Consider the following 11,836-nt stretch of genomic DNA (forward strand, 5'->3'; position numbering starts at 1 on the left):
GAGCTCGGTCCACAGCAGGGTCTGAGCTGCCCGGTCGGTCACCGACTTCATGTCCATTGAGGGCTCCCGCATGTTCACATATTCTGCAGGGGAGGCGGGCAGAGAGGCCGTGGCAGGGGGCCTCACACAGGCCCTCCCCAAGGACTCCAGCTCAGGGAGACGAGGCCTGGCCTCCTTCTAGGTGCAACAGCTGGGCCCCCCAGGGGTTTGTTCATTCACCAAACCTCCCCCGCCTCAGTGAGCACCCTCGAGGCCAGCCTCAGGCCCTGGGCAGTCCTCGCCAGCTTTTCCCTGTGCCTGTGTGGCCATCCAAGCCAGGAGTTGATGGGGGTTGGAAGGGGCTTGGGTGCTGGGGTCCTGATGAAGAGGCACAGCTCCCAGGGCTCACACCTGGCAGCTCCCTCCTTGTCCTACAGGGGGAAGGTCTGAGATCACATGGTGTAGCCACACGGAAGGCCCTCCACCCACTGCAATGACAGACCCTGACCCCAAGAATCATATTCAATCTTGATCACCATCCTCTCTATACAGAGTGGAAACTAAGGCTCCGAGAGGGCGAGCCCCCAGCAAAGCGAGGACCAGAACCCAGGCCTTCTCTCCTGCCTCTGGCAGGACGATGATCAGAAAGCCTGAGGCTTGAGGCGCCCTGGGACTCACTGTAGGTGGCTGCCACTGTGCTTCTGTGGAGGCTTCGGCCACTGGGATGCCCTGCAAGGATAGGGGTTACGCTGTGCAGATGCGACCTCATGCTAGGAGGCTGGGCCCCTCACACCCAGGAAAGGCTCCCTTGGTCCTACCTGCACGTGCGGCCTGGGCCAGGGCCCGAAGCAGCATGGGCGTGGTCAGGCAGTGCATCTGTGGGCAAGAAGAGAGTGAGGCATAGGTGGGTCTCAGCCAGGCATGGTTCCCCACCCCCACCCCAGGGAACCCTAGCACTGCAGGAGCCTTGACCCTTGACCCCAGTGCCGCTGTGTCAGCTTGTCCCTGCTCACCCCCATTCCTGTCAGAGGCACAGACGGGCTTCCTGTTCCCAGGTGCAGCCCCTCCCGGCCTCCAACCTGACCCAGGTTAACACTGCCAACTGCCACAGGTGTTCATTCAGAGCTCACCGTGCCAGGCACTGTGCTAGGGGTCACGTGCACTGTCACTTTGTCCACATGATGACCTCAGAGGGAGGCACAGATGAGAAGCCACAGCTCAGTCGTGTTAAGTGATTTGCCCGAAGCCACACACTGAGGGGGTGGGACCAGGATGTGAACCCAGGCCAGGCCCCTCCCTTTACACCCCCAGCCCTCCCTTGCTGAACCTTTTAAAGGCTTAAATAACCCTCAAGATCAAATTCCTCTCCTCAGCATCAAGGTCCTTCTGGAACTGTCTCCTAGCCTGCCAAGTGACCTTGGGTTTTCTCACTTGTGAAATGGGAGGTCACGAGAATGGAGGAGGCTCGAAGATGCCAAGGGTTTAGCCCAGAGCCTGGCACTTAGCCGGAGCCCAGAAGTGCCCCTCTCGTGACCTGTGACCTCTAGCGGGACCATTTCTTTTGACCGCTGACTTCAGTGCCAGGCACCCAACCCGGCTCCTTCCCCGACCTTCCTCATGACCTCTGACCCGACGGGCGCAGGAGGTGCATATGCGCCCTGACGGTGCCGGTTTCCCGCCCGCTGCACGCTCAAGGACACAGAGGCCGCGGGTTCTGAGCGGGCCGAGATAAAGCCCGGGCGCGGAGCCGGCGGAGCCAACGGGGGCCGCACACTCGACCCCGATGCCGCGCTGCCCAGGCTGGGCCTTAACACCTGAGTCCCGAACACCCACCTTGAATCGCTGCCTCTCCTTCCAGGGCCGAGGGGCCTGTCCGTCGAGAGGCGGAGCCTACATCCTGGGATGCTGCCATTGGGCGTGGACTCTTCATGGTGTGGTCTGATTGGCTGGTGGCGCAGCCGAAAGAGGCGGGATCGAAAAATCTTTTCTCCGATTGGCTAGGGGAGCAGGCAGGCGCTTGAAGTGGTGTAGAGCGCCGCCGGGTTGGGTGCGAGAAGCTAGTGAGCCGGGACTCCCGAGCTCTTGGAGGCGGGACATCCGAGGCGTGGTTTAAGGTTGCTGCTCCTGTCGGACCCGGCGCCCTGGGCTGGAAGACACCCGGTGGGCCTCGGCGGGGCGTGTGTGATAACGGTGATGAGAATCGTAGCCTGTGGTGATTCCGCGCGGGAGCCATGCCTACTCTATGCTAAACCTTCATCCTGGCGTCTTCATTTAATCCCCCCGGCAGCCCTGTGGGGAGGAACGATTATTTTCGCTTTACAGATGGGGAAACTGAGGCACGGACTTGTGTAGTAACTTGGCCTAAGCCTTAGATCTGCGAAGTGCGGCCGCCTGAACCACTCCTGGATCTCTCTGACCCGGGAGCCCCGTCCCTCAACAGCCCCCAAACCCGTGTTTCCTCCCAGTGAATTGTGTGGCAGAGGGACCCCGGAGGCTGCGGACACTGAGAAAGCCCCTGAGGCCGCCTGTGTGTTGGAGGGAGTGGAAGGTGGTCAGGGAGGGCTTCCTGGAGGAGATGATATCCAAGCAGAGCGCAAGGAGGAGTCGAGAACCAGAAGGGCCAGAGAGCATGCCCAGCTTCTGTGCGGAGATCCACCAGAGAAGGAGGACACATCCAGTGCGTTAGAAGAGGGCAAGGATGGGTTGGCGGTGGGGGGTGGGGGGGAGCGTGTGCAGAGCCTCCCAAGGATTGTTATGGGTCCAGACTTGTGAGCCAGGGGAACCACTGAAGGGGTTCAGGCTGAGGGCTAGTATGGTCCAGTGGGCTTTGGGAAGATCTCTGAGGAGAAGGGCTGGGCCCTGGGGAAAGAGGGTAGGTGATGGATGGCCCGGGGCACAGCGATTAGTGTGTGGACTGGGGAAGTCTTTGGTATTTTATAGAATCATCAAGAATTGCTCAAAGATGGGACTTGGGAGGTGAGAAGGGAGTGTCTAGCAGGAGGCCGGCGAGTCTGGCTTTGTGGCTGAGTGGATGGGGGATCACTCCACGGCATGGGGGCCCAGGAGGATGAGCAGGAGAGGGAAGGGGAGGAGTCCAGTGTGGGACATGGTGAGGGGAAGGTGCCTAGGGCCAGCCACTTGGGGGACAGGAGCTAGTTCAGAGCTCCTAAGAGGCCCGAGGTGAAGGGAAGGGAGATTCTACTGCGGGCATCTCATCAACCTGACCGGGAGGGAGAGGTGCGGAGAGAGTAGAAGGAAGCAGCCTCCCCACTCCCAAATGAGGAGACAGGACGCCTGGAGCCTAGAGTCGGCAATTAAGCTCCAAAATTTAATCCTCACGATGATCTCAGGAGGTGTTAATCACCTCCTCTGTGCAACAGATAGGGAACCAGGCTCAGAGAGGGCAGGGACGACCCAGGTCACAGCAGGCCCGCAGTGTGTCATGGACCGGATGCCAGGACCCCTTCTGCACCCCCCACAGAAAGGGCACCTTCTGTCCTGAGAGGTGCCCACATCTTCCCTCGTCTCCCGGAACACAGGTGGCCAGCGTGGGAGCGGGAGGGCAGGTTACTGCACTGTTTCTGATGCTCCCAAACCTTGGCCCATCCTGGCTGGGGGGCAGCTGAGGGCCTGAAAAGAGAAGCCCCAGGCGGGAGGAGGGCAAGCACTGGTCTGGGCCATGGCCCCGGCAGGTGTTCCCTCTGTGTTGTGGACCCCAGGTCATGTCTCCACCAGCCTCAGGTGGCCATGGCAGCGGAGGACTCGTAGACATGAGCTGGGAGGGACGCTCGGAGCCCCTGTGCGCAGGGTGGCTCAGAGCAGGGTGCAGCTGCAGCTGCGGGTCTCCATGGCCGCGAGCAGCACCCTCAGGTTGCGTGGAGTGTGGGGCGGGTAGCGGAGAGCGTAGACCTCCAGCCCAGAGCGGCGCAGCAGGCAGGCGCGGTGGTGGGAGAAGGTGTCGAAGGAGAACTTGCCGTGGTAGCTGCCCATCCCACTGGCGCCTGTACAGTGACAGGGAACACAGCAGTCAGGCCCCCAGTGGCCAGCAGAGGAGCGTCAGACAGACCTGGGCTCTGCCAGTCACACAGTATGACCTGGGTGGGCTACTTTACCCCCCGAGCCTTGGTTTCCCCAGCTGTAAAGTGGGCTAATCATGAGATGCTGTGGGTAAAGGGCTTAGCCCTGAGCCTGGCCCCAGCACCCACTCAAATAAATATTGGGGACACCAGGTGCTGGGGCACGATGGGTAGACAGACAGTGGTCAAGACTGGATTCTGGGGGGGGTGGGGGATGTATTGGGAGTTTGGGATTAACAGACACACACTACTCAATATAAAATAGATAAACAAGGACCTACTATATAGCACAGGGAACTATATTCAATATCTTGTAATATCCTATAATGGAAAAGAATCTGAAAAGAAGACAGTGTATATATATATAACTGAATCACTGCCGTATACCTGAAACTAACACAACATTGTAAATCAACATTTTCTTTTTTTTTTTTTTTTTTTTTTACTTTCCATCTTTCCTCTCTCTTTTTTTTCTAATTGAAAATGTTGTGGTTGAGAGTCCGCCTGCCGATGCAGGGGACACGGGTTCGTGCCCCGGTCCAGGAAGATCCCACATGCCGTGGAGCGGCTGGGCCCGTGAGCCATGGCCGCTGAGCCTGCGCGTCCGGACCCTGTGCTCCGCAGCGGGAGAGGCCACAGCAGTGAGAGGCCCGCGTACCGCAAAAAAAAAAAAAAAAAAAAAAAAAAAAAAAAAAAAAAAAAAAAAGTGGATTCCAGGGCAGCTGCCCAGGGTTGAATCCCAGCTCTGACGTAGCCATGTCACCTTAAGCAAGTGACTTTGCCTTGGTCTCCTCTGTGACATGGGGTGACAGTGGCACCCACCTCCTAGAGTTGCGGGGATTGAGCAAGTGTTCAGACCCATAGATACAGTAAGTGCTGTGTTGTTATGAGTCACAATGTCCAGGTAGGTAGTCAGTCAAGGACCCGGCAGTGGGAAGTCCAGGGGACCCAGCCTGGTGGAATCAGGGGTAATGCGGGAGGGCTTCCTTGAGTGAGTGGGGCCTGAGGGATGTGGAGTTGACCAGATAAAGTGGATGTGTGGGGCAAGAGGGGCCCAGGCTCGGGGACAACTCAGGGAGCCTTGGAGGTGGGTGACCGTAGTGTGTTGGGACTTGGGCAGAGCTGTGTGTCTGGGGCAGCAACCGGGGAAGCGGGGCAGGGGCGGCAGCAGGACTCCGTGGCCAGACCAGGAAGGGCGGCCTCAGGAAGCTGAGTCAGAGCCCTGGCTCCATCTGAGGGCCTGGGAGCTGTGGAAGGCTTTGCCAGGGGAGCAGCAGGGTCAGATTCACCCGCAGACAGAGCCCCACGCTCCCCTGAGGAGGGGGTGCTGGGGAAGAGGGTTCCAGAACCAGGGACAGCAGCGGTGCGCAGCCCTGGACCTCCACCACCACAGCATCGATCTCAGCCTGCTGTGTGCTCCTGTGACACCAGGCGCTCCCCAGGGAGGGTCCACGCCCACCAGAGCAGCCCACCAGGACCTGCTGGTCATTTACTCTAGTGCCAGGTGTGGGCAGGTGGCGGGACCGCAAGCCTCTGGCCCTCTCGTCCCCTGAGGAGGAGGTGGGCTCAGAGAGGGGAAACGGTGGCCTCGCATCACCCAGCCGTCAGGCTTGCTGGGACCAGCCTCAGAGGCCAGGACTTCACAGTGGTACTGGGGGCTGCTGGGGCTTGGTGGAGGGGGGAGCCAGCAGGAGACCCTGTCTCCTGTGCGACATGCCAAGCATGGGACAGAGGGGACACAGGAGGGGTTAAAGGAGCAGCATGTAGCCTCACTGTGGAGTAAAGAGAACGCCCAAGGCCGCCTTGTGTGTGCTAAGCCCTAGCAATCACAGTGATGTTTAAAAAAAACCTAAACTGTGTATCTGTGGGTCCACCTATATATGTAAATGCAGGGACAGATATGGAAGGTTCCGCCTCAGACTCTGCAGAGGGGAGCAGGGTGAGAGATGACGGTAAGAGATGGCATGGCTCTGCCGGCACGTACCCACTCCTCCGAAGGGCAGGCTGGCGACAGTCATGTGCATGAAGCCGTCGTTCCCACAGAAGCCCCCACTGCTGGTCTGGGCCAGTACCCGCTTGACCACCTGGGAGAGAAGCAGCTATGAGGCTGGTGGCGGAGCTACCGGGGCCGCGGGGCCTCTGTCCGCCCCCCTCAGGGCCCTGGGACCCACTGCAGGGTCTGAGGCCACCGTGAGAGCTGGAGGCGGTGGCTGTGGAGCAGCCTGCCACCCATCCCCAACTGGAGACGTGTTTCTTGAGCATCCCTTGCTTGTGGCCCATGCAGGTGACTGTGGACACAGACTCAGGCCTGATGGGGAGGCGGGAAACCCAGCATCCCCCTGGGGACGTGGAGGGTGCAGGGTGAGGGGCGTTCCCGGGAGGGATGTGAGGTGCCTGCTGAGTCTCAAGGCGGGGCAGAGATGAGTAGGAGGGCCCCCCAGGCAGAGTGAAGGGCAGGTGGGAAGGCCAGGGGTGGGGTGGGGCAGGGACGCAGCGGGGGGCCTGTGTGCAGCACAGGGAGGACATTGAGATTTGGGTTTTGGAAACATGAACTTGATCCTTGCTTGACTTAATGAAGGCCCTTCCTCTGCAGCCTGTAGATGTATTTGAAGAATGAGGGCGGTGGGGTGGGGTGGGGGTGGGGGAACTTCCCTGGTGGCACAGTGGTTGAGAATCCGCCTGCCAATGCAGGGGACACAGGTTCAAGCCCTGATCTGGGAAGATCCCACATGCTGCGGAGCAACTAAGCCCACAACTACTGAGCCTGCGCTCCAGAGCCCGTGAGCCACAACTACTGAGACCACTGCCACAACTACTGAAGCCCGTGCACCTAGAGCCTGTGCTCTGCAACAAGAGAAGCCACGACAATGAGAAACCTGTGCACTGCAACGAAGAGTAGCCCCCATTCGCTGCAACTAGAGAAAAGCCCACGTGCAGGAACGAAGACCCAGTGCAGCCAAAAATAAATAAATAAATTTATAAAAAAGAAGAAAGCGGGGGTCGGGGAATGATTAGTAGACACTAAACAGTAGTTGCATGAAAACTTGGGTATAGTTAGTTGCAACGTGTGACCCTCAGGTAACAGCTAGGTCGGGGCTTGCCTGCTAGTGGGTGGAGTGGACCCCCATCCGCCGACTCAGAAATCCCACTGAGAGAAATCGCAGGGAAGGGCAGGGGACCAGGGCTCATTCTTGGGCCTGCATGTCCTGGTCATTCATCCTACCCCAGTCGTGCCATCCCATGTCATGTGTGCCTTCCATGAGCCAGGCAGAGAAAGGGGACACTGCCGCCACCAGGCCATGATGATGCAGACGAATGGAGGTGGGGCTGACCTAGAGGGGACACTGGACCCTAGAGAAGACCCTGGGGAGCCGCCCACTAAAGGCCCAGAAGAATGTGGCCTAGATTGGAGGGCAGGGGGAGGCCCTGCTGCCCCAAGGAGAAAGGAGAGGGGCAGAGCCAGGACAGCGCCACCGTCCCAGAGTTCCTATGACTGTCCCCGAGGGACCAGGACGCCCGCCCCTCCTGCCAGGCCCCTTGGTCCGCTCTGGTCCTGGTGCCACCTCACCCTCTGCTGACCTCACTCCACCCTCCACTGCTGCCACCTGCTCCCACCTCTGTCCAGCCCCACCTGGCTGCTGCTGGAGAAGGCGTACAGGGCCAGGGGCTTCTCCCGACGGTGGATGAACTCGATGGCCTCGTCCAGGCTCCTCAGGTTCATGATGGGCAGGATGGGCCCGAAGATCTCCTCCTGCATCACCGGCTCCGTCTCCTGCACGCCCACCAGCACCGTGGGCGCTGCCCGGGCACAGGGCACGGCTCAGCCCCCGGGGCGGGGCCTCGGGCAGGCAGGGCCCAGGGACCCAGGGCTCCAGGCTCAGGGACGTTCTGGGGAAGGTGATCTCCCCACAGCCCCCTGGAAGTGACCTTGAGGGGCTCCCCAGCCTGAGCGGGGCCCGTGGGGCCCAGAGAGCCCCTCAGCCTTGGTCTTACAGTCAGAGGGTGACCGGACCTGAGGTCCCAGGTCCCAGCCTGCTGGGGAGCAGCGTCACCCTCTGAGTCGTTCGGCCCAGGAGACTGGGACTGCTTTGTTCACAGCATAGCGGGTGCTCAGGACGGGCTGTTGAAATCCAGAACCGGGAATCGTGGGCTCATAGGACCTGGGGTCATGGCCCCGTGGAGCAGCAGACCTTGGGGCTGAAGTTTGGAACCTGAACGCTAGAACTCTGGGGTCTGAGCTTGGAGAATCCAGAGCCTGGGCCAGAGTGCTGAGTCGTGGGGTCACAGGCTCAGACACGGCAACGCGGGACACTAGTGTCACAGAATCGTGGCACCAGAGCCGTGGACCAGGCTGGGCTCTAGCAGTGGGGTCGGGGAGCCTCAGGGCCCGAGGTTACAGGCTGGGCCCAGACTCGGGGCCCAGCTGTGGCCCCCAGTGTGGAGGGGCTGGGCTTAGCTGGGGTGGGCTGGGAGTCGGGCACAGTGGCAGGGAGGGCGGGACTCACCGATGTAGCGATCGCTTTCATCACTCTGGCCCCCGATGGCCACGCGGCCACAGCTCAGCAGGCCCCGGAGCCGCTGGAAATTCTTCTCACTGATGATGCGGCCCAGGTCTGGGGAGCTCTGGGGGTCTTCGCCATAGAAACGGGTGATGGCACTCTGCAGGGCGGGCAGCAGTCGAGCCTGCATTTCGGGGCTGCACAGGACATAGTCGGGGGCCACGCAGGTCTGGCCGGAGTTGAAATAGCGGAAGGCCACGCGGTTGGCCACAGTCTGGGGGTCGCAGTTGTCGTCCACGTAGCAGGGGTTCTTGCCCCCCAGCTCCAGCGTGACGGGTGTCAGGTGCTTGGCGGCAGCAGCCATGACGATCTTGCCGACTCGGGGGCCACCTGGGGACATGAGAGTTGACCCCAAGCCTCAAATGCCCTTAGCCAGATGGTTCAGGCACCACCTTCCCAGCCCATCCTGGCTCACCCACTGGGTCATGCCCCCTGCCCGGCTGCCCCCGGATCGGGCGCGGGAGAGTCGCCCTCACCTGGCTTTTCCTTGTCAGTTGCTGCTGCACTGGGACCTTTTTCAGGTCGTCCCCCCTCCCCTTCCACCCCCACTCCCCCACCAGCCCCACACAGTGGAAGGTCCCCGAGGAGCTCTGCCCACAGCTGCAAGCCAGGCCCAGCTCCCTCTCCTGACCTGCCCAGGTAGACAGCCAGGAGCCCCCGTCTCCCTGCTTCTGATCCCAGCTGGGCCTGCAGGCGACTCTTTCTAACCTGCCGCCCTAATTCCCTCCCCACTCTCCTCTGAAAGTAACTCCTATGGCCCGGCTCCAGCTCTAGCTGGTCCACATTTGGGTCTCCCCTCCCTGACCTAATCTAGCAGCCGTGGCGCCCTCCACACCCACCGTCTGCCCCCCCTTCCCCTAGGTCCCCACCTCTCCTCTGGGCTGGTGTCCTGGGTCTCACAGTCCCCTCTTCCACTCAGCCACCCCCAAACAAACACTCCTGACAGCGCCCCCAGGCCTCGATACACTCTTGCCCATGCCTGGCCCAGGGCCCCACGCTGCCATTCCTGTCGTGATGACCCTGGCCTTTCCCCGCCAGCCACCGCGGCCCGAGGGAGCCCAGAGCCCAGTCACCTCTCTGGTCTCACTTCCTCCTGCTTCCCTGCCCTCATTCCCTCCCATCCAGGCCCCCTTGTCGGCTGAGCCGGCCCCAGGGGCCTCCCCCTACCACGGCTCCTCCCTTAGGTCCTCCTATCTCTGTTCAAACACCTCCTTGTCTGTCCCGCCGCTGTCCTGACCACGCCCACAACTGAATTCCCCACCTCCACCCTGATCACCTTTGCACGGGCTCCATGACAATGTAGGAGGCTTTGCCTTCCTAGCCCTGCTTTATCCCAAGGCCTCGCGGTGCCCGTCTGTGCTCTCAGTAAACATTCACTGAGTGAGTGAGTGAGTGAGTGGATGCTGCCCAGGCCACGTGCTGTGACAAAGGCGTTCATTCATTCATTTGTCCTTAAGACAGGCCTGTGACTTGGGGATGGCCCCTATCATACCAATAAGGAAACTGAGGTCTGGAGGTCAGGAGATTATGGCGGAGTAGCTTCTGGCGGTCCATCGGCCTCTGCACAGACTGCCTTGGGGACCTGGCGTAGAAGCTGGCCTCCGGGGGTCTGCTTGCCTTGCCTCTGCACCCTCGGTCCCGCGGGGCCAGGGCCCAGAGTCCACTGAGCTTCGGGCTGTGATGGTGGAGGGTGGTCAGGCGCCCCCCTCAACTCCGCCCGGCTTCCTTCTCCTGGTGCCTCCGCCCCCTGGGAATCTGTAGGAACAGCTGAGGACCCTGGCCCCTCTGCTCCCACAGTCGCCCTCCCTGTCTGTTAAGGTGGCAGCTGGCAGGCCTTGTCCTGGGCTCGTGGCAGGGTCTGGGGAGGAGAAAGGCAGAGATGGCACGTCCCCTGCTCTGATGGGGACAAAGTGTGCAACACAGGAGGCGGGTCCGCTCCTCCCTCCTCCAGGGCCTCGCTTTGTCTGTATCCTCCACCCTTTCATCTCTTCTGGAAACTCCATCCTGGTCACTTGAAGCTAGGTGGTGTCTGGACCACATGGGCACATGTCAGGGTGATGGCAGGTGACCTCTGGGAGCAAAATACAGCCTGCCCCAATCCTGGCTAGTGCAGTGGGCACTGCATCTTTTTGTCACCCGAGCCCCCAAACCCTCATCTGTCCAGCCCTCCAGAAGGGCCGTGGGCTCAGGAATGAGTGCCTGGCACAGCGGGAGCTCAGCAAGGGCAGATGCTGTGATGTGTGAGATTGTGAGTGGTGGAGAAGCCTGTTTCCAGGATGGGGCCCATCCCTCCCAAGGGTCCCCAGGGGTCCGGGGCTGCTCCCCAGCCTGCTCAGGGAGAGTGGAGCAAGCTCGTCCTGGGGCCGAGAGAACCACCCAGCACTTGCCCCAGTCTGCATCCTCCCTGGCTGGCTGGCTGCTTCTGTCCCTTGTAGCCTCTCTCAGAGTTGGGGATAAGACCCCTAAGGGTGGGGCTGGACAAGCCTTTCACCTCTCCCATCCTGCACAACCCCCAGACTGGCTCCTCACCTGTGAAAAAGATGTAGTCGAACTTGTGCTCCAGTAGCTGCCCGGTCTCCTGGGGCCCGCCCAGCACCACAGCAAAGCAGCGGGCTCCCTCTGGGACCCCTGCCTGAGAGCCCAGAGGGCAACTGCCTGCCTGCCTGCCTGCCTGGGACGGCTCCCCCCTTGCCTGGTGCCCAGGCTCCAGGTAGGCTGGGTCGGGGGCAGTGGGGAGCGGGGAGCTCCCCAGGGGCACTGGGCACAGGCAGTCCCAGCCCAACAGGTGTAAGGTTGGGGCCTGGCGGGTTTGGGGTTGGGACTGAGGCCGGGGCTGGGCCAGCAGGGCTGACCAGAGACAGACAGGGACCCCTGGGGGACAGGCCCCACCCCTCTGTTTCACTCAGAGGGAAACAGGCTGAGAGGGGCAGTGACCTGGCCAAGGCCACACAACCCAGAGGAGGCAGGAGTGAGGCTGGAATTCAGGTCCTGTCTGAGGAGCCACGCCAAGGGCTGCCTGGCCCAGCGGGGCCTGCTTAGCCCTGCTCAGCCCCAGTGTAGCTGCTTGGTCTGTACCTGGCCCTGCTCACCTGGTCCAGGTATCGGGGCAGCACCTTGGCCAGGACCTTCTCAGTGCTCTTGCTGACCTCAGAGGGCTTCAGCACCACGCAGTTCCCTGAGGGGCGGGGCGGGGCGAGTGGGTGGGGCAGGGCGGGGCGGGGA

The 11,836-nt window shown here is 61.3% G+C and overlaps 2 protein-coding genes across 2 annotated transcripts in view; both read right to left on the reverse strand.

The window, feature by feature from the left end:
• NDUFS8 (NADH:ubiquinone oxidoreductase core subunit S8) overlaps positions 1-1,598 on the reverse strand; it is a 4,431-nt gene extending 2,833 nt beyond the window's left edge. Inside the window, exons 1-4 of the mRNA XM_007450412.1 lie at positions 1,590-1,598; positions 798-855; positions 658-708; positions 1-83 (exon numbers count right to left, since the gene is read on the reverse strand). The exon at positions 1-83 is cut by the window's left edge and continues 4 nt beyond it. Of these exons, the coding sequence (XP_007450474.1) occupies positions 1-83; positions 658-708; positions 798-855; positions 1,590-1,598 (201 nt within the window). The remainder of the gene's footprint in view (positions 84-657; positions 709-797; positions 856-1,589) is intronic.
• A 2,194-nt stretch (positions 1,599-3,792) lies between these two features.
• LOC103068962 (aldehyde dehydrogenase family 3 member B1) overlaps positions 3,793-11,836 on the reverse strand; it is a 12,583-nt gene continuing 4,539 nt past the window's right edge. Inside the window, 9 exon segments of the mRNA XM_007450413.1 lie at positions 3,793-3,980; positions 6,040-6,139; positions 7,687-7,853; positions 8,561-8,944; positions 10,107-10,129; positions 10,131-10,312; positions 10,315-10,472; positions 11,144-11,231; positions 11,704-11,789. Coding sequence (XP_007450475.1) covers positions 3,793-3,980; positions 6,040-6,139; positions 7,687-7,853; positions 8,561-8,944; positions 10,107-10,129; positions 10,131-10,312; positions 10,315-10,472; positions 11,144-11,231; positions 11,704-11,789 — 1,376 coding nt within the window.

The sequence above is a fragment of the Lipotes vexillifer genome, unplaced genomic scaffold, assembly GCF_000442215.2.
Source record: "Lipotes vexillifer unplaced genomic scaffold, Lipotes_vexillifer_v1.1 scaffold1477, whole genome shotgun sequence".
Lineage (NCBI taxonomy): Eukaryota > Metazoa > Chordata > Mammalia > Artiodactyla > Lipotidae > Lipotes > Lipotes vexillifer.